This window comes from Pecten maximus, chromosome 3, assembly GCF_902652985.1.
Source record: "Pecten maximus chromosome 3, xPecMax1.1, whole genome shotgun sequence".
Classification (NCBI taxonomy): Eukaryota; Metazoa; Mollusca; class Bivalvia; order Pectinida; family Pectinidae; genus Pecten; species Pecten maximus.
In genome coordinates, this window is record NC_047017.1 from 26,218,480 (window position 1) to 26,246,475 (window position 27,996).

At 34.8% G+C, this 27,996-nt stretch overlaps 2 protein-coding genes across 4 annotated transcripts in view; one reads left to right on the forward strand and one right to left on the reverse strand.

Annotated features, from left to right (window-relative positions):
• Positions 1-114: 114 nt before the first annotated feature.
• On the reverse strand, positions 115-27,966 carry LOC117323719 (ATP-binding cassette sub-family G member 8-like). Its single transcript, XM_033879136.1, has 12 exons — positions 27,850-27,966; positions 27,595-27,697; positions 18,183-18,712; positions 14,685-14,920; positions 12,291-12,423; positions 11,452-11,575; positions 10,976-11,121; positions 7,276-7,519; positions 6,283-6,482; positions 5,450-5,526; positions 3,106-3,373; positions 115-2,915 (listed from the first exon to the last, which is right to left on the reverse strand). The coding sequence occupies exons 3-12, from the start codon at positions 18,460-18,462 to the stop codon at positions 2,650-2,652; spliced, it is 1,974 nt and encodes a 657-aa protein (XP_033735027.1). The 5' UTR covers positions 18,463-18,712; positions 27,595-27,697; positions 27,850-27,966; the 3' UTR covers positions 115-2,649.
• The window catches only part of LOC117323720 (ATP-binding cassette sub-family G member 5-like), a 32,757-nt gene continuing 23,505 nt past the window's right edge, over positions 18,745-27,996 (forward strand). For 2 of the 3 annotated variants that reach the window (XM_033879139.1, XM_033879140.1), the window contains exon 1: positions 18,745-18,853. The gene's annotated coding sequence lies outside the window, so the exon portion shown is untranslated. The remainder of the gene's footprint in view (positions 18,854-27,996) is intronic. The other variant, XM_033879137.1, reaches the window with a different exon arrangement.

The following is a 27,996-nucleotide window of genomic DNA, read 5'->3' on the forward strand; positions in this document are numbered from 1 at the left end:
AGCCAAGAGTATAAAACGTTGATGCTTAAGTGTAGCCAGCGTCAATTGAGTGAAAAAAATCTAAATGTCAGACTTTCAATTTTTTTTCTCGATGACAATCTCCTGCATTTTTTCCTCCTAATAGTCGGTTGACATTTAATTACCTTTCATTAAAACATACAATTAAAAAACAATAATTAACGATGATATGTCATTGCATCTTGAATGTGAAGACTATAAATAATGACCTTTATAATTGTGGTCTCTAGGATATATCTACTGGTTGAAGATATTCTAGTTTTGGAATTTAGCTGGACAATTTTTAAAGCTCGGAGCCAATAGATCGTCTAGATAAAACTATAATATTAGTTATTTGTTAAATACCAGGCCAGTTACTGAAAGAATTGAATAAAAATAAACCCCTTTTCAAAAATTATCATAAAGATTCAAAACAATCCATAACAAACGGGCTATTGCATTCATAACTATATACTCCTCATCCAGGTATCGACTAAATATTTGTTGATGAGGTAAAATACAATAAGTATACAACGAAAAAAAAAGAAATGGAAAAAAACTTTTAATATCATAACATGTAGCTTTTACATTTTGTATACCATGATAGCATTCATTACGAGGCTGTTTCTATATGGCACGGGAAAGATGATACGCTACATGTATTTAAATTTCGGTACAACAAATCATGTCCATGATAAATTTACCCTGGATTTCGATCAATTGAATTGCGTCTATATCACATCATGCCTTTTCACATGAGCGACACCGAGTTTCTGCGACTTTTTGTCTCAAATGCGAGAATGGGAAAATAATAAAAATGTTCTACTAGTATTCCCTTTCAATACATAACAATAAGTCCTTATAGTGTATCGCGCTATTGGTCAGAATAACCATATACCACACCTCAGACGTAATCCATACAATATATCTGTAAATCTATGAATCTGAGGTAGGACTATTTGGCAAACGGACTCCGACCGTGTGGATGCTTTACAGCAATGTAAAATCAAAAGAGAAGAATGCCTGGTATATCAGGGACTTTAAATAAACACCATGAACATTTAGATTCATCATAAGAAAGATTACAACTCATCAAAATAAAGAATCATTACTAAAAAACAATCATTTTGCGATAATAAAACAAAATTCAATTAAATTTTATAACAATACAACAATACTAAACTTGAAACCGGAATATCATAATTTTGATAGCTTAAGTTCATATCTAGAAGTGAAAAATGGAATGCTATACATGTAGTTGAACTCAAATGTAAAGATGAATATTTATTTTGATAATTAATGAAGTGAATATATGCACTCTTGTGACTCAGATTTCGTCAGGTTTGCAGTAGGTATTTCATTTCATTTTTGGAACACATACAGAAAATACAAAATAGAATAAAACCACACCATGCTTTCAGCATTATAAAACACGGTATCGGGCTGATTAACTACTTCTATCTAACTCCCTTGCCTAAAGTAAATACATCGCTGTTCCACATTCAAGAAACGTTTTTAAAGCATAGCTACATGTGCATGCCAAAAATATCATGTACATGCATTTTCAAATGGATATTTTAAAGAAAGAATGTTTGTATGAGACCGACTAGGGATTCCAGATACGCGCAGTTCTTTTTTTAAATAATATTTTGAACATTTTTCAAATTCTAACATTAAGAGTTTTTGTTTTTAGGGTAAAAAAGATAGGAACAAACTAGTTATTATTCATATACCATTCAAAAATCAAAATATGACGAAATATGCATCGATACGATGACATTGATAATTTATATTGATACATAACTATACTGATGCAATATATTACAAGGCAACATGAAACGATGTCCATGATAACAAACATCTTATTGGAACTGGATCTCAGATGAATCTGGTCGAGAAACATCCACACCAAAAGTTGATGTTCGCAAACCTTTAGAGAATCAGACCAAATAGCCATATCATAATGTGAAACTGTAGTTAGCCCTTATACAAACATATCAAAGTATTGCCCTCATTCTATTCGCAAATGCTGTTCAGTAATTTGGGCGGACATATTCATAATATTAAAACCTATTCATTCGCGAAGTAGGGACAAAATCACTATTAATTTAATTTTAAAAAGCAGAATTGGAATAAGTGATCATATTAAAGTTAAAAATTGTGGACTAGATAAAACTACAAAAAATACGCATAATACGCAAAACGCGCACTGTACGCAATATTCAAAAGTATCATCACATAGAATTTCATTCAAAACACATTTGAATGAGTTAATCACAGCATTTTGCCTGTCGTGTACTGTCGGTGACACAGTGGATCTGATATCACTTCTTCCTCCTCCTCTTTGAGATACCATCCTGTCCATGACTCCCTGGTTGGAGCTGTATGGTGGTCACTTTGAAGGTAGCCATTGATAACCGCTTATCCTGTCTAGAGCTTATTAGATAAATCCGGATTTATTGTCTTATTTCGACTAAAACATTCATTAATTTCCTCTCCGTATTCTTGAATTATCATATTGCACATGCATATTGATTAATAGCAGCTTAAAGAGGAAGCAGAAATCCCCGTTCGCGAAATTTTTCTCAAATTTGATTTTGTTTTGATTAATGGATTTCAAGCCATGTTTGTCTCTGCAATCATCAGTAAAAATCACATCTGATGAGGTTTCTGTTTAACAAATTTCATACCGAGATAGTAAATGCCGAGATAAACTGTTATAGAACCCATCAATACCAGGCAGGCGTCCAGCACCGTGTTTCCGTCCAGTGAGTACAGTTTGAGAGCCGCTTCGCCATTCTTAATACAAAGTTCTGGCGGCACAGCACCACACGAAAATGTCAAGTTTTGTATCTCTGTGAGACACAGACCCTGGAATCCCCATTTCAGATAGGATATACTAGACACCCATTTTAAACCTGAAAGAATGAATGATAGAGTATGAGCTTGAATGAAATCCTAATTTCAAATAGATGAAGCTTGTGCTTAATTTTCTGTTTAGATTTTTTATTGTGCCAAACTAATTCCTCTTTTTTATGTTATTGCATAAATTCCATTAGTGTCCTTGGTACTACTTATTTTTTTTCCAAAGTTTAATCAGAAGCTTACCTGAAAATATATTTTTCAAATTGATGAAAAAACCGGCTGACATTATATACATGGAGAAAAATGTCTGTGCGAAGAAACAGGATAGAGTAAATGTTGGCATCAGGGCTGCGGAGAGCATTGCCAGGGAACGGCTACAGTACACCAGGAGGTACACTATGGCGAACACTTGGAAAAACACTTTGACGTCCACAGTGAATCCGGCCAGAAAGAACACTGGTATAACATACACGACAACGAAGAACGAGTGCAGCGGCAATTCACTGAGTACCTGTGGAAAGTAAGATGAATACCCGTTAACTAAGAACCTGTGGAAAGTAAGATAAATACCCGTACACTGAGTACCTGTGGAAAGTAAGATATATACCCGTACACTGAGTACCTGTGGAAAGTAAGATATATACCCGTACACTGAGTACCTGTGGAAAGTAAAATAAATACCCGTACACTGAGTACCTGTGGAAAGTAAGATAAATACCCGTACACTGAGTACCTGTGGAAAGTAAGATAGATGCCCGTACACTGAGTACCTGTGGAAAGTAAGATAAATACCCGTACACTGAGTACCTGTGGAAAGTAAGATATATACCCGTACACTGAGTACCTGTGGAAAGTAAGATATATACAATTGTACCCGTACACTAAGTACCTGTGGAAAGTAAGATATATACCCGTACACTAAGTACCCGTGGAAAGTAAGATAAATACCCGTACACTAAGTACCCGTGGAAAGTAAGATATATACCCGTACACTGAGTACCTGTGGAAAGTAAGATATATACCCGTACACTAAGTACTTGTGAAAAGTAAGCTATATACCCGTACACTGAGTACCTGTGGAAAGTAAAATAAATACCCGTACACTCGTACACTGAAGATTCTCCTTAGTTTACTATGTCCCTTTGTTTTTTGAAGTGATGACATTATAGTACTCTAACAATACCCAACAACGGCTCGTGGCATATCATATATGAATATAATTGTTCACGTGATCACACAATATTGCTTAAATACGCGTAGACAATGAAATTTAACACTATAAGTACTACAATCCGAAAAATCCCGTTCAATTTATCTATAAAGTACTCGACATTCAAAAGTTCCTAAACCAGTGACATGTAAGATATTGTGGTAGTTTTCGTTGCTCAGAGGAATTCCTTAACACAGATGGATAATATGCTTAAACGATCTTTACTTTTGTGTAATGAATAATTCCCGAAAAAAGTCTTAGTAATATCGACTGGAACGGTTACAAAACACTAAGATGTTTAGATGAATTCTAACCCGCATGTACTTCTGTTTCCTCATCCTACAGGTATCGACATTAACGTGTCTTTGTAGTGTTTTAATCAAATTGAGGTTAACCCGTATTAGGTTGTCTGCATCCAACTTAAGCGTCCCGAAGACGCCAGATAGCCAAGGGGACGATCCATTGCACAGACACTACATTCTCAATAGAGGATATGGGTGACTCCTTCGTACGCTCGTCTTTACACACGTACCCCATGTATTCTCTTATTTCCTTCAACTACAATTTACTTGTACACTCTCTCGTTTAACTGTCATTTTGACCTTATTTCAATATTTTTATTCTATCGATCGAGTAGGATGTTTTATCCGTAACATATATTATGCGGACCTCATGAAGTTTTATATAATAAAAAACACAAAAACAAAGAATATCGACATAATAACGAATCCGAAATAGAGATTATCATGAAAACGACCAGGTGATCCGGTATAGTAAACGTCTTCTGCTCTATCCACGACAACCGCTATGCAAACTTAAGTCAAATTCAGGTTGTCATAATCTTAAATGAGAGTTAGGGTGGTGCCAACAGAACCACTAGGCATATTAACAAGTATCGAACAAGTCTGACTTCATACATATGTATAACATAAAGAAATAGAGAACAATGAACTCTGACTTCATTTCACATAAAGAAATAGAGAACAATGATCATGATATCAAGATGTTCACCATAAAACTATTCAGTGATTGTCATCGTCCTGCAGCTCTCGAAACAACGTGTTGTTAATTTCGCCGATAATACTAGTCGACAACTGTTACGGAAATTGTAGTTAATGTCAATATCGAATTATACGCCTAACCCTCCTATAGTCACATAATCAAATACATCAACATAGATGAACTGTCTACCAGAACAGTTCCCAAGGAAATGCCAAATATCAAACCAATATTTAACGCATTTAATGTATTACATTGAATATTGTTTATAATTTTGTATTACATTGAATATTGTTTACAATTTTTACGAATGTTATCAAACCGATGACAATTACAACATATTAAATTAACTTATGTAGACTAACAAGTGCGCTTTACCTTTGCAAAATAGTAGGGCGTCGGTCCATATAGGCCGTCCTCCATTTCGTAATAAAGATAATGTCTTTCGTTGTGATCTGTGGACAAAATAGAGAAGACATCCAGATCAAGGAATATAGATATGAAAAATATATATTTGTGAAACAAATATTGACAAGCAGACATGAATGGATTTTTTCCATTTTTTTTACAAGAGGTTTTTTTATAATCTCTCAGGCTACCAGGGAGACAGTGTAGTTCACACCCTCACCTTTCGGGAAATCATTGTCTAAAATTAGTCAAAAGGTACATTCTTATATATTCGAAGTGATGTTCACTACCTCACTACCCCATTTTTGTTCGTGACGTAATGTGTACACTATATGGTTAATCAATTTTTGAATATGAAATAACCAATTACAAATCTTTGTTATATATTGTTGTCGAAATGTAATCATTGTGTTACATCGTGACTAAAAGGTGCCCTATCCATTCAGCGACACTTACAAGGTGACTAGATCGCTTTCATGTATAACGTAGAATGAATATTTAAGGAACTGATAATACACAACTGATTATCACTAATTAAGGAAACCCCATGTGGATAGCTCGGGTTGCTTTTACAGTACTGATATCAGGATAAAACGTGAACCGTGACATAAAAATATAAATTCTTCTACTGGAATGTAAGTTTGAAATAAATTAATAATAATTGCAATATTCTATCAAAGACAAGATTGAGTTATGTGCATATGTTAACTTTTAATCATGCTCGCTGTACTTCATATGTGTAATTCAATTTGACAATAGACAATTACCACTTATAAGTTGTGTATGATGTATAAGCTACTCACATTGAGCGATGAGGTCGAGGATAACAAGGTAGGGATACATGGCCCCGATGATGTACATGAGACCAAACCAATCACGAACTGTGTTCTGGTCCAGCCCCAGTTTAAAGTAGACAAGTCCTACTACCACAGACATGGACAGGGCCTGGATAAACTGGGCCATCAGAAATAAATAGTCCTCAACCAGGTTCCTAGTACAACGCCTGTAATATAATAGCAGAGGACATGATACCGGGTAACCGTCTGTAGCATATGGAAATCAATTGTCATTTTATGATATTGTTATTATTGTACTTCAATGTATGGGCTTAATGATACTGTTCATGGTCTACTTAGACTTTATCAAAATAGAGGTTGTTTTCAAAATAAAAACTATTGATGTTCATTATCTTTCTTTAAAAAAAGAACTTTAAAAAATACTCATTGGGTAAATGCATTTTTCTGTAAAACAACTTAAAACTGTGACATGCCAAACATTATTTCCCAAACCTCAGGAAGATATCGGGCATGCCTCCCCGTAGGTGTTATAAGCAATCAAACAATAATAAAAGCGGCCCACTCAGAGCGAATGTAAATACAAACTTATCGCATGACTGTATGTCATTATTCTTCGTTAGGAGTTAAATTGATATTGACTTTTTACGAGGAACGCTTATCTGTACTATGAGATAGCAACTACACATGGCAATATTAACAAACCGAGTTCCGGTACGTAGGTGGAATAAGAGTTTCCTGTCGACAACTGTATTTCAAATGATATACAAGTCATTTTACGTAATATTGACACAATGAACGTGACGGTTCTTCGGTTTGTGCCAAAAGGGAAGATTTTATCCTTTTGGAGCAGAGGCTCATATATGTAAATATTTGATCTATTTTAAATCAGAATTACAATTGTTAGATAAATCAATGGTATATATTGGAGTCATGTTTTGCCCCATTTGATCATTTTTATTTACAATCGTATTGTTTTGTTTTTACGTTGGTCCTCCTTACCGGTATAGTACTGAGAATTGCCGGAATGGTCCAGGACTATGTTCAAGATTGTCAAACATCTTCATCACGGGGTAGGGTTCGTCAGGGGAGACAACACCAGTGGGCCCATCGGATTCGAGACTCATCCCTCGCTCCGTACTCCCAGCAAGTCTGCTAGTCTCGTATCTTTGGATTAATGTGTTCACAGTGTCTGTGCTCTCGGTCTCCGTGACGTCTGAGGTACAGTCAATAGTAGCTAGGTCAACTGAAGTTATGAAACAGATTGTGTATCCATTACCAGTTGTTTGATAAAGGCCAGCCATCTCAAAACTGACACAAACAGTTTTTTTTTCTTTTAGGTCAGGTAAAAAGACTGATAATTTATTCATTAGAGAAAACATATTACAAAATGTTTCAGCGACAATGGTCTTCAGATATAGAAAATATTATGTACTTAGCACAATCCAATATGTTCAGGATTTTTTAATAATAACACTTCCGTAATTGAGATAAAAACATTTAAGATCATCATTGAAATGTTGTTTGTCACTTACAAACGATGCAGAGACAAACAGAAATATAACTACAACTACCCGGCGTAATGCTTTTGAATATAAGCTATTTTCAAAAATAATTTAGATGATGTAAGTATAAAAAAAGCATTTGTCTTGTCGCAAATGAATCTAGTTTTAACCACTGTAAGACATAAATAAAGAAAGTTAACCAAGTTAGTACTAATGTACAGCAATTTAGAATGCGTTAATCACTATATAATAAACACTAATCAGCCTTCTTATTTGATTATACAGATACATAAAGTGACAGTGTATTTAAAGTATTAACGTTGATACTAAGATAGCCAACCAAGTGAATGGGTAGGAAAATTGATTGCACGTGCGTGTAGCCCGGTATAGATGACGTATATTCCTACCACTAATTGTATAGTATGGGGCCGCTTTAAAGCCGACAAACAGACGTTTTCATTCCTAAATGCCGAATCAGTGAGAACGCTATCGATAAAATGTATGTTAGTGCTAAACTTGCAATGACTTGCCAGGAAAAAGAAGCCACTTGGATTGCCTCCATAGTTAAAAAAGCCAACTTCTTTGGGAATCTGTCAGTATATTCGATATCTGATGTATGCGTTAACAATTTTGTACTTTATCAATCGGGGTGGTGTAGCGTTGATGTGTTACCAGGCAGTGTGGGTGAATTTTCTGTCTGCAGATTGAGCACTATTCCTTTAGGTGGGTCTCTGTATCATATAAATTGTGAACGATTTCGACAACCGTTTTCAAGAAAATCAATTAAAGGACCAGACGCATCAGGTAAATAGGGGTCCAATGTCTTACTTCATCAAAACCAAATAGAGAAACATAGATCACAAACAAGTTAAGTGATTAAATCTTCAAGCTGAAATAATAGCAATAATCTTCACTAATTAACTAATTTCTCGTATCTGATCTACGTAGTATGATAAATGCTTCATTATCATATCAATTATATGAAAACGGACATGATACACAGGCGTCAAATCCTTTGCATTTCTCCCATCATTTTGATCCTTTCTACGGTATTCGACGTAACTACATGTACCTCTCTAACATGTCTAACATGCTTTGAAGTTCATTAAGCACTATTCAGTGCAGTTGCTCATTCAGTGCAGATGACGTTTGGTTGCGACAAGATAACTGATGTAAAACTAACACAATACATGTGGTTCATGATTTCCTTGAGAAGCTTCGATGGATAAGGCCTTACATAAAGAGACAGAATGATATTGCATGATGGAATCACATGTTAATTTCTTATGTAACATTGTTATACATCACTATCTTTAAACAGATTCTCTTTTCCAACTGGACACAATATTTATGATTTTCAGATTTTGTATCATACATTCTTAACCCTCTTGCTGAGACTATCTATATGTTACTGCATTATTATCACACTACACTCTCTGTATGTATGTTATTAAGAAATATTGACAAAACCTTCTTTGATTTATACCATATCAATAGTTTTGTTTAGACATAGAGAAAACAGACTTTTACTAATACATGTATATATATATATGTATTTTTGATATTAAAGAATGTTATATTGTATCTAAGATGGAATAGTTCATTTGTTCCAATACATCCAAGGAAGACAATGCATACATGGACATGGGTTATGAGTGATTACATGTATGTGCATGATAAAACGCATGCAAATAGTGACCGTGACATGTACCGAAGCGAAGCTAGGGCAGGATACTGACCGTTCGAGTATTTACATATTTCGTTTTGTAGGAATGTTGAAGATTTGTACGACTACGTTGATGATGATTGGGGCATGTGGGATATATAGGTCTACTTGATTGGCATTTGGGAATGTTGAGAACAACAGAAGTTAAACTAATTGGAAAACAATAGTGTGTGCGTTTAACAATGACGAACCTAATTAAGGTTGTATTGATTGTATGTCTATAACAATAAAACCTCCATCTATCTGTCAAGGTAATCAGTTATTCGTCGGAGCATGCATTCTCGACTAATTAATTATTAGCAGCGGAAACAGTGACATATATATTTCACGGTTGCATTTTACCAACTTTCATAGTAGGACTAGAATCAACTATTGGAAAATTGCACTGGTGTAAATTGCTCATTTTAATGTAAACTTGACAGTAATAAGGGTATTCCAAAACTGTGTATATGTTTTAATCTGTCTTTTCGCGAAAAAAAAAAACTTTCTTGAAATACTAGCAATTCATGGTATCTAGAAACTGACCTCACACTCAAATGTTTATGACTGCGATGAATTTTTAATGAAGATAACTCTTGTATCGTTGGTATGGATGTCATAATTTGGTTCTTGGAGATTTTACGACACTATACGTATAGACTTTGTGGTCAGACTTAGCTAATTGGATTGACACCCTGTTTGTTATAATCATTAAGCAGTGATAGAGCCACCAGTCCACTTTGGACGAAACAATGATAAATAATGTATACAATGGCCTCCCAAGTCATCCATCAACAGTCGTGATGGCAATATGTTGTCGTATACAGAGAATACATCAGTATTATATATAACGAGACTGTCTAGATGTTGGAGCGGTAACACTAAAACGGAATCTACAAGAGTATGTGTTTGGTGTCCATCGCGGGAGTCGTCGATGAATCTGAATATGTATATCTAGTGTTTCACGAGCCTACGCATATATACATGTATTTTAATTATTTTTTGTACTCGTTTCATCGTGTTTTTTTCTATTGTGATTAATGGGTAACTATTTCCCCTTGTTTAAATGCGCATAGAATTTGTGCTATTGACAAAGATAGATATCTACGGTAGAATTAGTTAGACGAAATGCACATATTTAAAGATTGCTGACGAATTCATTTGTACATTGCTAAACTTAACAAAATGGTGAAATGATTGAAAACTGAGATATTGGGGTTTTTTTTGAAAGAAGTATCAGATCTGTTCCATAAATTCAAATTTTGCAAAGAAAAAATAATACAATAAACATAATGAAACTAAAAAATACAAAAAATCTAACCAAATATATTCATGTGCACCTTGACGTACATGCATTCACTGAATTTTATTGCGTTAGCTTTACGTGTAAAAGTGCCTTTGGTATTAATTTTTTTACATTGTAACATGATTATACCGGGGTCAGATTGATCATATTTCACTGTAAACTTGTATTTCTACATAACATGCTCACCATAATAGTCACACGGGTTCGTAAGGGCTGGGCAGGGAAATCCTTTCTCTGTAAAATAATCTACCATCTTGTTGGCCTCGCCAAAATACACCTGCCTTCCACCTGTCATTATCATTATCAAGTCAAATAACTCAAAAATGTCTGATCTGAAAATTAAAAAAACAAAAGAAGTTAATAACGGATGACTTCCTCATTGATGAATCTAAGCAAAGGTAATCTAGTATTCCACACTTATTAACTGTTTAAGAGATAATTATGTATATGGATCTTTACACAAACGGATTGCTGTAATATGCAAATAGAGGAAGTATATGTGTTTTAAGTAGAATGAATTAATACAGTTTTGAAATGGTATCCAATGACAGCTAACTTCATACCGCCTCTTATTGTAATTACATTAAATGAATAAATAAGTAGATAAATCAATAAATAAGATTTCCGTCCAATTTCAGCCTGAATACAAATCAATACCGTACCTTGGTTGATGTATAGACATAAGTACAGTTCTGTTGTTTCGAGCAAGTTTCGACAGTGTCTCCACCAGGTGGTGGGCTGTGAAAGCGTCCAGACCGGAAGTTGGCTCATCAAGGAACAAAATACCTAGTAAGAAATACACAAAGGAATATCAGTATACGTTTGTGTACATTGTTAAACTAAAATCACGAGTATCTTCACTATAGCAACACATTGTAAAGGCCAATTTCTATTGCATTGTAGTGAATTTCACGATTGATAATTTCCTATAAGAATCTTTCCTCGGTAATTGCACACACATACCACCTTTCCTGGTTTGAGGTTATATTGAACAAGTCAAATTTGATTTGAAGCTTAGCATATTACGTGATAAACCGTATGGATATTAATTTGCACCTATTTATCTTTTGGTCGATATCAGGACCTTATATAACCGACTTATATACTTCAACGTACGATATGTTAATTGTATTTTGGCCAGTGAACCTATTGCAATTTTAGTGGGTGACTTCGTACAGTACATATTACCACAATTTTACAGGGATCTATGGTTTGTTCTGATGTATACCTTCTTCCTTCTGTAACATCTATGTAAATATGAATGTTATTCGTATCGAGTGTCGTTCTGTTATACTCTATTCAAGCCTCAATACGAGCTGTTATAATCGATCAGGAACACATACAGAGGTGTGAAACGTTATAACAGGATAACATTATATATCAATCGAGCGTTTTGTATACATGTGGAAATAAGATGCCCGGTACATGCACGCATATTGTCCACCTACTTCTGAACCACAGGAAGTTTTCACACCGATAGGAAAATATTTGAGATACTCACTAGGATCAAGCAGAAGTTGGACACCAATACTAACTCGCCTCCTCTCTCCACCGGATACTCCTCGGCTTTCTGCGTTTCCGACCTTAGTGTCAGATACATGGCGTAATCCGAGTTCCGAGATGACCATATCAACCTACAACATGACAAAATATCGTCATGCATATTAGGTAAATTACGATTCAAAATAGATTAAAAGTAGACTAAAAGATTAAAAAAAAACATTAATTTCTACAATGCATGCATATTTTATAATCTCTAATCAGTGGAATCTTCAATGTCGATGGTATCGAGATGAAGGACTTTGGTAAAGTTATCATCCTACAAGTACTAGTACGGTATGCATGCACCGGGAACTCAATCCATATATTTTTATATAGAGACAATCCGCTCGCGAAAAAGGTGTATATAGTTCACGCCCTTTATATCTGCAAAATAAAACACGTTGATTATGCTGTATATCCCCATTTACAAAGAGTACAGATTCAGGCGAAAATGTATCTTTTTAGTTCATTGGATCATGATTTATATTCATTTTCTATACAAACAGTTCATATAGCATTATCGATCTATATATACGGATATGTAAATGCATGCTGAGGACGTGTTTCTTGTTCATTTATCAGATCTGATTAAGTTAAGAAGAATACAGGTCTGAAAGCAAGCAGATCGTAAACCTATCCCTTACGCTATTTTTAAAGTCTACTGTCTGAGTAGCAGGCAATTTCCCCTTTGTTGTCAACGACTGGAGCGCGATTGGTCAATGAGGATTGGCAGCGAGGTTAAAGTGGTATCCATATTTCATGTTGAGGTATTTTGGTTTGTCTTAAGTCTGTCGACTGATCAACGTATACTAATACCCGAGCTCGTGGCCGGTGAGAAGGTGTGCTTTATCCTCATCGCTCACTAGCCCCAATATCAATTCTCTTGAGAGCAACCTGCTTCGTGTTTGTACAGAACAAATGCTACTAAAATATTTACAACTTCTAGAGACAAAGAATCAAGGGCGCTTTCTCACTGTACTTGCTTGACGTCATAGGTGATGTTTCCATCGTTCGCGAAACGATGTGTCGTTCCAGAGCTATGGTTAATTCGTAAAAAGATTAATGACTCATTTGTTATTTTCTAGTATTTTGAATTTCGATTTATACTATAAGTGTACACTTGTTTAAAAGACTAAAGATATACCAGATCGTATTGTCAAGTTTTACCATGTATTTCCAATGGCTTACGCGCTACAACTTTGTCTATCTATAAATTAATAATTTGAAATATTTTTTTCTACGATAACACGCTGTTTTATTCCACTGTCAGAGCATTTTTGTAATCATGCTGATTGTTATACTGTATAGATATATCGATATACCATCAGTGGTATATTTCCTTCCGGTCTTTTGATTGGTTGGGATTTTGAACTTCGATCCGGATTTTTTTTTTTTCTCGATTGTTTTGTGTCACGTGGTCACTTGTTGACGCCACAAGGAATCGCTTCGACGTCACACCGTCTTGTCCAGGTTATGACTTATATAAAAACTGCTACTGAATCTAGGTCTTTTGTGGTATCGGAAACTGTATATTGATTTTAGGTTGATGGTTTTATTGCATCAGAAGTAGAATGTTGTGATTACTTTCAAAATATTCTCGTGAAAATGCGACCAACTGAAACAATATTTGTTGCACAGAATGCGTTTCCGTGATTATTTGTAGTCCCGCTTAATAAGCATCACATTTTCAATAACATTGATGACAGGCCAGTTTCGTAGAAAGGTCAAAGACCAAGGTTATTGTAATCCGGCAATGACAGCGATTAGTCTTGGTGAGAAGCATGACATACGCATGGGCAAATAGTCCGCGTTTGCTTAGCTTGTGCACTTTAGAAATAAAGACATTAAAGTTTGAAAGATTTCTAGCTACCATTGGTTTACAGAACGTTGTTCCCCAGTAAATAAATTTTAAAAAAAAGTGAAATACACGATGTATATTATAAAATCAAAAATTGATGAAAAGTTTTGAATATCAATTACTGATTTTTTTTATATTCTAAAACATCGATCATTACGCCTTATTTGTATATATCAGCAAAAAAAGTATATTCAAAACAATATCGCCGCTTTCGACTCAGATTATTGTGGATGAAGCAGGTCACCCGACTCTTTGTTAATGGATATGGTATTTATTTCAACCCCGTTAGTTACTTCTTTATAAGTTACAAAATGCATAACCAAGAGTCGTGTAACCTAAATAATGCAAACAGGATATATTACAGTGGCTGAATCCAGTATTTCAAGAGTAAACTTGGTTTCTCCATCGAAAATGAATTACTCACTGTGCGATCGAACTCTTCAAGAGCCCACTGCACTGACATACTCAGTATGAATAAACACTTAAATATCTTACCCTTTTTTCGACCTGCTTCATTGTCATGGTAGTCGGTAATTTTAATTGAGCAACGAACATAAGAGTTTCCTTCACAGTCAAATGTGCCAAAAGACGGTCATCTTGTCTGACGTAGGCAGAGCATGAGCGGATCATAGAGTTTGTGCGAGCTACGTCATTGAGATAAATTTCTCCTCTGACCTCACCACCATCATTTCGACCGGCAAGCACATCGAGCAAGCTGGTCTTGCCGCTTCCTGCAAGTATAGTCCGAACAAATAATATGATAAAAGACAGTTTGCGTTTGATTGAGATATACAAATACAAGTTGTTATAAAAGGAAAAGTCGTCTCATACCGGCAAACCAATTGATTCAAAAGACTTTTTTTTCAGTCACAGGACATATATGTCTTTGACAATAGACGTGACTTAAATAATGGTATATATCCCCCCCCCCCCCCCCCCCCCCCCCCCCCCCCCTTTTAACAAGAACGTTGAACGGCCATTAGTTCGGTGTCAATATAGAATACGATAGAATTAAAGTTAATGTTATAATTTCATATGCAGCTGAAATCGCTTCAATCCTTACATACTATTAATATTAGAATATAAATGTATGTTTAAGAATCATTTTAAGTATTAACGCATAAAAGAAAATTGTCTTATGAGTAAAGTCAATTTTAAACCAATCTTCTTCCTGATCGACAGACACTTGAACGTATATAGCTTAAATACACGGCACTTTGGCCGTTTAAAATTACATGCACCACATCATCATTAGCACGAATGTTACATGGAAATAAATATCACAATCATACATGTCTAGCACCATATCACCGCAAGGACGTAGTGTCAAATAAATAGTGTTATCGTTATCTGGTGACATCGTGAGTGTCAATTTAATGTTGTAAAATGATTCTGAGTTCAACAGATGACACGATGTTAGTACGGTTACTAATGTTAACGGCATCAACTAATGCTGTAATGCACTTTGCTGCTCTTTCTTTATTTGAATACAATATCTGACGCCCTAATATGGCTTTGAATGGAAAAATTGATATCAAACGAGTACATGACACCTTAAATAGCACATGACTATATGCTTATAGACATTTAAATCAATGCTTGGAGAGAAGAAAAGCCTGGATGTTGGGCAGAACACCACCTTGGGCGATGGTGACAGCGGACAACAGTTTCTTCAACTCCTCGTCGTTCATGATGGCCTGCCGGAAGTTAGTGCCAAGAAGGGCCGATAAATCAGTTTAATACCAATAAGCCCGATTCCACTTTTAATCTTGGAGTGACTCCAATTTCTAAAATTTTGATTTATGTGTCCTTACCACCTTTCGTTCTCGATTTGCCTTATCTTTGTGTTGACACATACATCATGTAAGTATAATACTATGGTTTGTTTTTAATTAATCTACAAAATGTCAAAACAACTAATCCTCAAATATCAATCACTTACAAGGTGACATATTACCAGGAATTGAATTATTTGTCACATCTGTTCAACACAATCGGTCACAATCGTTTATAGAATATATCAGCCAGAATACATATTAGCCCGGCCAGGTTCATATCCGCCCTACTTCCGGTGCTGTTAATAATTCTTCCGTTACTATTGACATTGGTTACTACATAATGAACATATTGTAATTCCATATGTTACCCTTTTAAACGTCTCTAGCTCCGGGTTGTTGTGGGGGTCATACGCTGATCTAAGGCAAATCAGATGATTGTACATTTAGTACTGTAACACGTTTATCATTGACAAAGTAAACATTGTCAACGTGATACAGGTGAAGGGTCATTTGTCACATAAACGACCGAACTGACTATTAGTTTGTTTTGTTGTAAATCGGATCGATTTCACTTTATTTTGACTTCAAAGGTGACCTTCATATATATGGCTTTTTCCACGATGTGCTGAGATGTGACGAAATGTGATATGTGCATTTGGCATTGTGTCTACTTCAAAGCAGGAAACAGGGAGCGAAAATATTGCTTAATTCAGAATATAACTTTAATACAAAATTTGGATAAACGTTTACTTTGCTCAATAAATAAGTAAAGTATATGTCGGACAAAGATGAAAGGCGCAATAACGAAACGACAATATTTACCATGAAAAATGCAAACGTAAAAGAGGTTATACAGGGAAGGCTTTTATTATAACATAGCCGTATATAATTCATTGATTGTCAGACACACAATTTGTTTCTTTTATGAATAAATGTTTTGATGCGTGATTAAAATATGACAATTTTGATATCACAACCTTTAACCACCCTCAACCAGATGTCATCTGATTAACGGTTGTCTAAATATAAAAGAAAAACATACTCTCAAATCAATTACCTTTACATGAATACACAGGTAAAGGATTTCATACACGACTCCGTTGTATAATGTGGAACACTAAGCAAGACTGATAAATAATTTAGTAACTATATATATAGATGTAATCATGTCAAATTCGAACTATGTTCTACCTAGACATATTCAACCAGACACAATAAGATATGGCGACTGATAACAATCGCAAATACTATACATACTCTCTATACAGATGCCTAGACTATAACTGATAGTGCAGTATATCTCGATATCTCAGTAAATGACACAGGCATTTATCAATTTAGAGGCAGTATGTAGGTTGCATGTTGAAGGATAAAAAACTATTCCAATTATTACATAAATAATGTAGACGTTGCTATTTTAAATCGACTTCCAAGCTATCTTTGTCTGCTTCGACCAACAAGTAAACCCCACTAATACCTGAAGTGAAACTTTACTTGGTGGTTGAAGGAAAAGAGAAACACATATCGAAGCAACTCCATTACATTAAGTTCTTTTATAGATTTATTTCAAAGTAATGTTAGGAATATAAATTGTTCAAATTGCACAAATTAAATCAATGCCAGTATGAATACACAACTTTATGTTCTTTATTTCAATAGTTTAATGTGCTTGATGATTAAACTTTGAAAGAAAACAAACTCAAATATATGTCTGAGTGTACGCATAAACTATTAATATACATGTAAATAATACATATTATACTGTATAACCTCATCAATAAGCATATAGTAAAAGACAGCATTTAATAAACATAGATTTCTCTCTCTACCAGTTCGAACGTAAGATCAGTACATTTATGTCATTGTTGTTTGTACAATATGTTATTGTTTATGTTTATATTAAACAACTGTTAAATATATTTATTTGTAAACTCCCTTTGTTCACTAAAGACATCAGACAATGTATAAACCAAATGATTGATTATTTATACAGGTAGTTGTCTTTTTACACAAGATACATTTCCCATTTTTAATACCTGATATAAAGGCTAACTCAGAATATCAGCAACTGGCAAATGCCTTCGTCATTAAACATTTGAGATGATAAGTTTCGTAATTTCATTATTTGGTAAATGTTGTTGCTTGAGAGTGATAAGTCGTAGTAGTCGTGGAAGTAAACATGATAAAGAGTTGTGCAATTATTAAAATTCGTTACCTGAACTTCCCAAAACGGCCAGCATCTTCCCACTTGTAACAGAAAATGAGACATTTTTTAGCACAGTCCTGGGTTCGGAATCGTCGGTCCATTCCCATGGAAACTGGAGAGCAGATATCCGCTGCCAAACCGACATGTTTTTGGGGTTAACTGTGTAGTTTAGATTTTCCACCCCTATGTCAACTGAGGGGCGCTGGTTAAAACTAAAATCTATTGCATAAACATTAGCTTCCACATCGGCATCCTCGATGATGGCGGCGGAGCCACCTAGGGCGGACATGGTCAGAATTTAAAACAACACAGCCTAATAAACCAAATAAGGTACAAAATTACTTATTTGTGCTGAAATACTTCCGTTAGCACATTGTTAGTCATAACACCCTCTCCAAACAAAATCTGGTCGGTATGACTCGTTTAGTCGAGAGAACGTTACACAACTTCAGTGATAGGTTTGTTGATTTTGCCATTATCGTCTAGGATCCAGTAACCGATTTATCGCTGTCCGAGGTCCATTTGAGAGAGGCCCTGTCCTGTGAGATAGAAAGCGATACATTAGTTCATACACCCAGTAGCTACATTGGTGATAAACGTCCAGTTATTGACACCGAGACAGGTATATCAACAAGGGGAGACAACTATACAGCAATGGCATGATACCAGACACAACATTCGTAAGTAGAATTGAGCTTATAAGTAAAGATTGTAATTTGCCGTTAACCAATTAAGATATCTGTGAGGAAAAAAAAAACATTCGTTTTGATATTTAACACAGTTTTGGTTAGTTTGGTAATATGTTTTTATACAAATAACGAGTCATATTTGTCATCGAAATGGACACGATATTGTGTACGCGGATATCATGTAGTGCAGATGTCTGCAGTCTACTTTTGTTTTAGTCGTCTGGGGCGAAGCGAAATCAGACAAAAAATATCATTGAGTCTTCTTAACCGGACAAAAACAAGAACAATTCAGAATGAACCCAAATTACAACAAGTCGTTTTGGAAGGGTAGGCATATTATTGCAAACATGTTGTGATGTATCATTTCAAAGCGAGAAAGGCCATCAACAATCGGAACTGTTTTATGTGTCTGCAGTCAAGGCTTGTCTTCTTATGTAAGCGTATTGTAGCAGACACCGAATCCTCTTTATGTGAATAGAATCTTCAATCTCTAAGGTAACAAGTGGTATCAATTTACAATCGGTTGCTTTGTAATGGAAGATAGAACAGGTGATTGACATGTCTGAATAAATTCATATTATCAATACCACGCAGAATAAGATAATAATGTGTCTTTCGTTTCATATTTTGACGCGTTCACATTGCGTAAAACGAATTGTTTAAAGGTACACTATACATGTTAGCCATGTAATGTTAACAATTTTTTGTACAACTACCTAATCAATACTTTGTTGCATGCTTTTTTCTGAGAGAATTTTACTGTGGTAGATATTGAGGTGGTATTGCCATGTGTATCGATTAAATAATAAGCCAAAGGTAACAGTCATTTAGGGCCATACAATGGTAATGTGTAACGGTTTTTATATGGAATCGGTTTGAATATGCCAATCTTACCAGCGCTGGCAATATGCGGCGTCCCATATCAATACTACCGTTTATTTGAAAAAAAAATCCAAACATTTTAGCCGAGACAGATATTGTCCCATGGGGCAACGTCACGAATATTGCTTCTGCAATTTAAACGTTAAAAAACTCATGTTGATGTGCGGTTGATTTTTACAGCTCTGGTGCCTGTGATCTAACACGCTTCACTGGTCTATCATAGACATTATTTTACACAGGAAAACTTGTGCCATGAGTAATGAGTTATATATATATATATATATATGTGTGTGTGTTATTTGAAAAGGTTCGCTCAAAGTCAATTAAGGAACATTCACGCTGTACAATTTTATTATCCATGACGACTGATATGCCTATATAAGTAGGTATTCATGGCTTGTGTCCTGGAATTTGAATAATTCACCAGTCTGTATATAATGTCTCTTTGTATTTCCCTACCTAATAACATGAAACTATAATGACTTTAAAACTAATATTGCGTGTCTAAATTATCTTTTCCCTATTACCAGTACTTCACTGATACTGCCACTTCCCTATAGCAGCACTTCAACATAGTTGTACTGTCTCAGTATCGAGTGTGAACAATGTCTCTGTAGCTACCGCGTCTTTATAACTGGAGGTGTCTCTTTAGCTAATACTTTACAATAACTGCCATGTCTCTAAAACTATCACGTAACAATAACTACCGTGTCTCTATAACTATCAAGTAACAATAACTACATGTACCATGTCTCTATAACTACCATGTCATTATAACTACCGTGTCTCTATAACTACCATGTCATTATAACTACCATGTCTCTATAACTACCATGTCATTATAACTACCGTGTCTCTATAACTACCGCGTCACAATAACTACCGTGTCTCCATGACAACCACGTCTCCATAATTACAGCTTCTCTCAAATAATTGATATATAGTGTCTCTAGAAGGTGTTCTGTCCACATCACGTGCATTTTTCTACACTTTCTAAATCTTTATGACTAACAAAAAGTATTTAGCCATTGAAATCCTTGTTATGTAATATATTTGTACATCAGGAATGATCAGAGAACGCTTCATCCTTAAGTCAAGTCCTCCGTGGGTAATCTCAGGGATACAATATCCACGATAATAACTATACTTTTCAACGTGTAAGTTAACTCTATGGAAGAAATAAGTAAAAATCAATGTCGATTATCATTATAATTAATACTATTACACAGAATAACAGTTTTCGTCAATCCGAATTCACATGAATCTATTTTACAAATAAAGAGTATAGAATAGTGAACTGTTAGGAAAATATATGTGTATATTGACAGAAAATGACGTGATATTGGTTTATCGCAACGCATATTGCAACATAAAGCATAGACATGCTTGCATAAAAGAACGCCTCTCTCCTGGTATGTGAGTTCATCTGCGACGTTTTGTCTATATTGAACTCCCAATACGGTGTGTATATCAGAAGGCGGCCAATTTATCTACACAAATGTGGCAATGTAATTATAAGCACAGCCCCGTCATTCAGATGTGATGTTGGGCACTTGGAACCTGATGGGGCTCTGGAGGCAGTTTACTACACCCTATAGTCCAGTACTGTGAAAACTCTGACCAAACCTCGCATGACATATATCGGTAAAAACATAAGTCGTGGTATAAACAATGTGAGTAGTTGTCAGCTGATCCACTCCGACATATCCTACGAACCCACGCAATCAGCTCACTGAATCACGGAACGGTCCATATACACACTGATGTAGAACCACCAGTTCTACAGGGGAAAACTCGTGGGAACAGCTAAACTGTCTCCGAATATACACAGCAGTTAAAAATCGTTAGTGGAATAGAATCTAATTTTTAATATTTCATAATACTGGCCGTCCAATAGTTATACCAACTTTGAGTCCATACCATAGTAAATCACCATGAGATACGGTCATTTCGCTTATTGTACCGAATGATTTGTCGATACCGATTATACTCGAAATCATAAAATAAAACCGCACAACCGTCACAAAGGATAATAATTTTCTGTATGTGCGTGTGTCAGGACATGTTATATGCTTTTACACGTCGTTGATATATATTCTGTTTATCGGATGAAATGTTTAATATTATGTTAGCATTGGGACATGTGTATGAACACCATTGTTTGTTTTAATGCTTCAATCAGATATAAGATAATCAATTAATGGCCTAGCGGGGGAATCACAGCTAATTTACCGATCGATATATGCTTTTCATAATTAAAAATGCTAAAAATACAAAAAAAATCGATCGCATGATGAGGTATAATACGGTTCTCGGCTACGGAAAGACTTCTGTATAATATTAATCCATTTCGTAAGCATGGCAGTATTCGAACGGACGTCCAAAAGACACAAACACGTTGATGCTTGTCATTAATATAAAATCGTTATTGTTTGACTTTAAATCATCAGCATGTTGGGTTGAAGTGAGTCAGGTGTCAGCGGAGGAGATGTCTGGTCGATGGTCTGATGAGCATACCTGTCTACAACATTTGATACTGCATTGTTGTTAACAATGAAAATGCCATAGATGTGCACTGAGGATATAGGAAATCAGTATTTAATATCAGATATATATCCCAGACTACTGAATTGATATTTGATTGTTATTCCGCTTCCTCAATAAACACTTGAAAAAGCAAAATTGCTGTAATTTGGAATGTATTCACTTTTCACTTACCCCCCGGAACAATTGTTCGTACTTCCCTTACACTCTTCAAAGGACCCTTGTAAATATGTCTTTTACTAATATTTTGAAATCTGATATTTAAAATAATAAAATTTATTGATTGATTTTTTTTTTTTTTTTTTGCACATCTACATCCAGATTTGGGTTTTTCTTTTGATTTTGGTAGCCTCCTGTTACCAGTATTTCAGACCCTAGCATCACTGACGAGTTCTAGAAAGCCGAGCAAATTATACGGTGCAGTCTAATTCATTTTGGCAGTATTCTAACTATCAGTTTGTATTGAAATGCGCTAATAACTTTGTATCGTTTGTAGAACACTTTAAATAAAACTAAGGTTCAGTTCAAACATTGGTATTCTCATGTTTTTCTGTGTACGTTGATAGCTACTTTTATATTTTTTTTCTATACAAGCTGGTGACACTGTAGGCGTTCGTCTTAATACATCGTCGGTATTTAAGATGGATGTCTATCTAGGCTGAAGATAAGATGTATGTCTGTGTAAGCAGTGTTGGTGGGGTTAGACGTTTTACATTTTACATTTACCTCCATCTCCATGCATACCGTCATATGCATGGCTACATCACAAGGCGTTGCTATTGTTGTTTATTTGAATACTGAAACTTTCTGAACGAATCCCCCAATGCACTGTCACTGATCATTACAACATTACCCTAATGTATCGCTACTGTTGTGGAACTTAAATGTCAAATTCATACTGCCATTACAGTTATAACTACATAAGGAATACTCGACAGAAACACCTTGATTGGTAGTGGCAAAGTACAAAGTATATCATTTTAATCATTGATACTAACGATGACCTAGACGGTATAAGTGACAGGGTGATACGAACACTGTGAATAATTCACTGAAAAACCAGGATACTTACGTTCCCCAACACAATAAGTATAGATGCGATGTACCATGATATCTACGTATATCATGGACAATTGGTTGTCATATATCGTTGTAGTATTTGGTACCATTAGTTACATAGGTCTGAGAGCTGTTCAGAAGTAAATTTTGTTCTTATCACATTAAATTTCATATAACATAATCGTTTACGTTAAAGGTTATGACGTTTTCTCTGTATACGCTTCTAATTAAAGTAATAAAGAATATCAAATGAGTCCCACATTAACAAATGAAACGTTAACGTATTCATTATAAAGAAAAAACAATTGATGTCGAGATATGAATACAGACGATGGTCTGTTATATTGTTCCACACAAACAAGGCGTTGTTTCCATAATATACCAGATGGAATGTATACCTAAACATACGCCTGGATATCTTTCCACTCAGCCAACATATCCTATTTTGTTTAACTTTGGACACAGATAGTGTTGCTACAGGGGAGAACAATAGGTACTTATTACAGGTAAGGCTATTGTCTATTATTTTTTTTCCCCAATGTTATTTCACATATGACATAGAATTGCCGTTACGTGAAATGAACAAATTTTATCATCAATATAAATCACAATAAAATGTAAATGCTTTAATATATTAAATGGGAATATTGAACTTTGATAATTGAAATAAAAATATGAAATTTATAATTACCGCGACACACAAAGCAATGTCTAATTCATTATAAGTCAAAGGAAAGGAAAATGTGAAAAATCATTTGATATTGATGACAACCAAACGTTTGTTATACAAAAAGGTGGATATAACCCATCCAAAGAACATTTTATTCGAAATTCTTCTGTATTTAGACTCTTCGTTTTCTATTATATTGGATTTAGTATGCTTCTCGGTGGCTTGGCGTTTGCCTTATTTTACCATGATAGTTACCTACATATATTTCCTACGCGGAGTGAAAGATTTTGGTACATTTGTATCTGTCTTTACCCTCAAAGCAAAAGAAACGCTTGATTCGATGAGGGACATAAATCGCCTGCCACAACCAGAGGGATAAACACGCTGGCAATATCCTGTCCCCATAATTCTATAACAGACAGCAATAAACGCAGCATAAAACATATAATTGTCTACAAAAGTCGTGACAAGCAAATACGGATAGTTTATAAGATCTTAAAATGCTTTACTGATGGTGAAACAAATGTAAAACATGACAAAGGCGTAGTAAATACAAAGTTCTGTTATAAAAACATACACAACTGTACTTAATATCAACAACCTCTTAGAATCATGTTTACAGCATTATCTAGCACAATTTCAGATACAATAATAATTTATTGTAATGCTTGGTGATAGTTACTTTATTTTCAAGCAATAAGTAACGCTAATCTGTTTTAAATGATTTGAACTTGAATTCCCAGAAATAGAATGATATGATGTTGTCATTTATGGCGGGAGATATGGAAAGTGTTAATCCACTAATACTCTGTATTATGTTAACCATGTTTTTGATCGAATCAATTGTTTTTTACTTATTTTTAAGCAGCTGGCATTTCCGAACATCATCTGTTCATGTGCCCTTTGTTATTTTTCGTCGATACTTAATTAGGATAATTAGGAACAGACAATTATTTTAATTAGGGACACATTTATTAATTAGTCTTAAATAATGTTTATATTATGTTAAATAATCTTCGACTGCGGGAGGTAAATCTATTCAATTCCGTATCTCTCAGTATCAGTCTGATGACTCCGAATCATACGGTTATCGCAACTGACGTCATTCAGTCCCGATAATGAAGCCGACAAGTATGACACCCAGGTAACTGTGTACAGGATGTTAGTTAATGGCCACGTGTATATGGCATGAATGGTGAGTGGTCAACCACACACTTTAATCTCTGACGTCTGGGGGAGTACATACACGTACAAGTGTACTAATACTTTTATCTGTACCCGTCCAACCTTGCTTGCTTATTTATTGACTGTTGTTTATAATACACGCATCACAGTAAAGATAAACATATCCATGCTTACGCGGAAGATTTAAAAATAAAACTGGAATGATAGTTATTTACAATGCCTTTGATTGTCGTTCCGTTTTAATGTATTTTCTGTATTTGACAATGGTAGCATATAATTATTAGTAATGTCATTTATTGTGAGTATTTTACTTCAAACGTAATTATATAATAAAAATCTAACAGTGAGAACCAACATGATTTAAATAGGATCCATTTCGTGATCGCATGATTATACCTCTTGCACTAATCGTCTACGGGATTGAATTTCAGTTTCATAATCAAAACAATTGCACGAAATATCTTAATATCTAAACACATGGAAATAACGATTTTTTATTTAAATTTTATTTATTTATTCAAACAATTTAAGACTTAAATAGAAAGGCATTGTTAAATTGAAATCAACAGTTATGTAGTGTTATAATATGCTGTCTTGATCCAAGCAAGTTATTCTTTCTGCGAAAAAAGAATTTACATTATAATGTTTAAAGCAAAATCGAAACCAATCTGACCTCGATTTCATAAATGTTCCGTAACTGAAGGAAAGTCCTTTATTTCAAATTTTCAACAGAAAAGCATTACAGAATTTAAAGAGACAATTTTATCAAACTTCTTTAAATTTTAGATTTTAAGTAAAGGAATTTCCTTAAGTTAGGAATATGTGTTGAAACAGGCCTCTCTTTAATTACAAATGTATATAATTCATATACAGCGTACAAATATGACACTATCTAATAACATTATAAGTGGATCTAAGGGTTGCTTTTCCAGGACATATTCATCGATGACGTAGCAATGTTCAACACCAATCATAACCCTACCGTTGTACCATTGTATATGGTATCTGTTTTATCTGCTAGGATCAATGTTTTTAAATAACAATATTCACAGAGTTTACAGAGGCCTAGATATTCCTGGACAAAAACAAGCCACCCTTGCCTTATCACTAAATCGCCATTATAAACGACAATGTGGGTCTGTTATTTGGACGAACTCTTGTCTACTTTAATATTTCTATAGATTTCTGCACTTGTAAAATCTTGTGTCAATATAAAGATTAGGTTGGGGAGGAAATGGCCATGTGGCCGAGAAAAACGACAAAGACCACATGAGATAGGTATATCGATTTGTCTATAACAGGAATATATTTTAAAGTGTTAGGGGAGAGTTTAGGGACATGACCTTGGTGTCTCAATACCGTCGATTATCATCACAAAACTTCAATAGCATACACTTTTCGTCTCTGATAACAAGTGATATGCGTTTTCGTATGTTTGATTTACTATCAACTTACACTGGGCACTTTTGTTAACTCCAAATCTAAAACCACAAAATATTAACAAACATGATGTTCCAGGCTTATTATTGTAAAGTCGGATCATATTCCATTGTTGTCAGGATATTAGCAACTTTACCTAGCATTGCCAGTCCTGTACTTTGCCATATCTTCCCGGTGTTAAGTTAGAATATCTACCCACGTAATAAAGACCCCGGTTGTTTATCAACACGTGTATGTTTCCATTCATGCCTTTGAACATCATTCTCTCCCATACTTCTTACTAAGACGCCGCTTTATAATTGAGATATATACCTGTGGTTTCTAATAGAAAGTGAACCTTCTATCAACAGAATATAAACTATAGTTTTATGAAATCAGTTCATTAGAATTTATAGTCAATTTAATCTCGATCGCTTTCCTCGATCAAATAAATTTTGTATGCGATCAATAGTAATGCCTATCAGTGGTACGAAGTCCGAGTACAGTCATCGAAGTTTTAATCAAGCTTGCTAAGTGATATGCATGGTCGCCTATAGTGGTCAAGAAACGTAATCCCATTTTCATTTATCTTATGTGCAGATAAATGTTTATTTGGCTAAAATCTCGGACGCCTGAATCGGTAAACACGGACAATTATCTTGATACCACGTCATCAATAAACAGTGTCTTAGTATATTTGTACATGTATATTTGGTTGCTTAATATCCTTCTGATACCTAAACTAAATATTCTGACGTCAATGTCAACAAAACACGTGCTTTCTATGAATGTAATAAGCAAATGCATCGTCCCAGTATTAATCGTATTATATACAATCTACTATGAAATTACCATTAGTAACCAGTTTTCATGCAATGCAAGAATTACACCACATGTGTCGCTAATACTCAATTCTTAATTCTAGTGTATTCATTTTTATATATAGCTACTTATCATCAATAATACAACTTACCTTTGTTATCCTGATACAATGGCTATACCATGGTTCTTACTCATGATGTAGCCAGTATTTATAAAGCTGGTTTTATCCCGATGTGTCTTCCGGTTTCATTTTCCTGCAAAGAAAACGCCGGTGAATGAATTAAGTGACACACACACATACACAGGATATATATATACAAGTCTATACGAGTCGGATCTCTATCAACAGTCAGGAAAACAGAAGAGATGTCACACAATGATTTGAAGAAGGAAATGGCTAATTTACCACTATACTGCCATGATCGGGAGTATGTCCATGTTTCTAGTCTGTCCCTTCAAGTACTGACTGATGTTAATGTATGCACGCGGTTCAATGTAGATTCATTATTGGTTGATGCCCGTCTAGAGCAAGCATTGTGTGTTAGACGTCGCC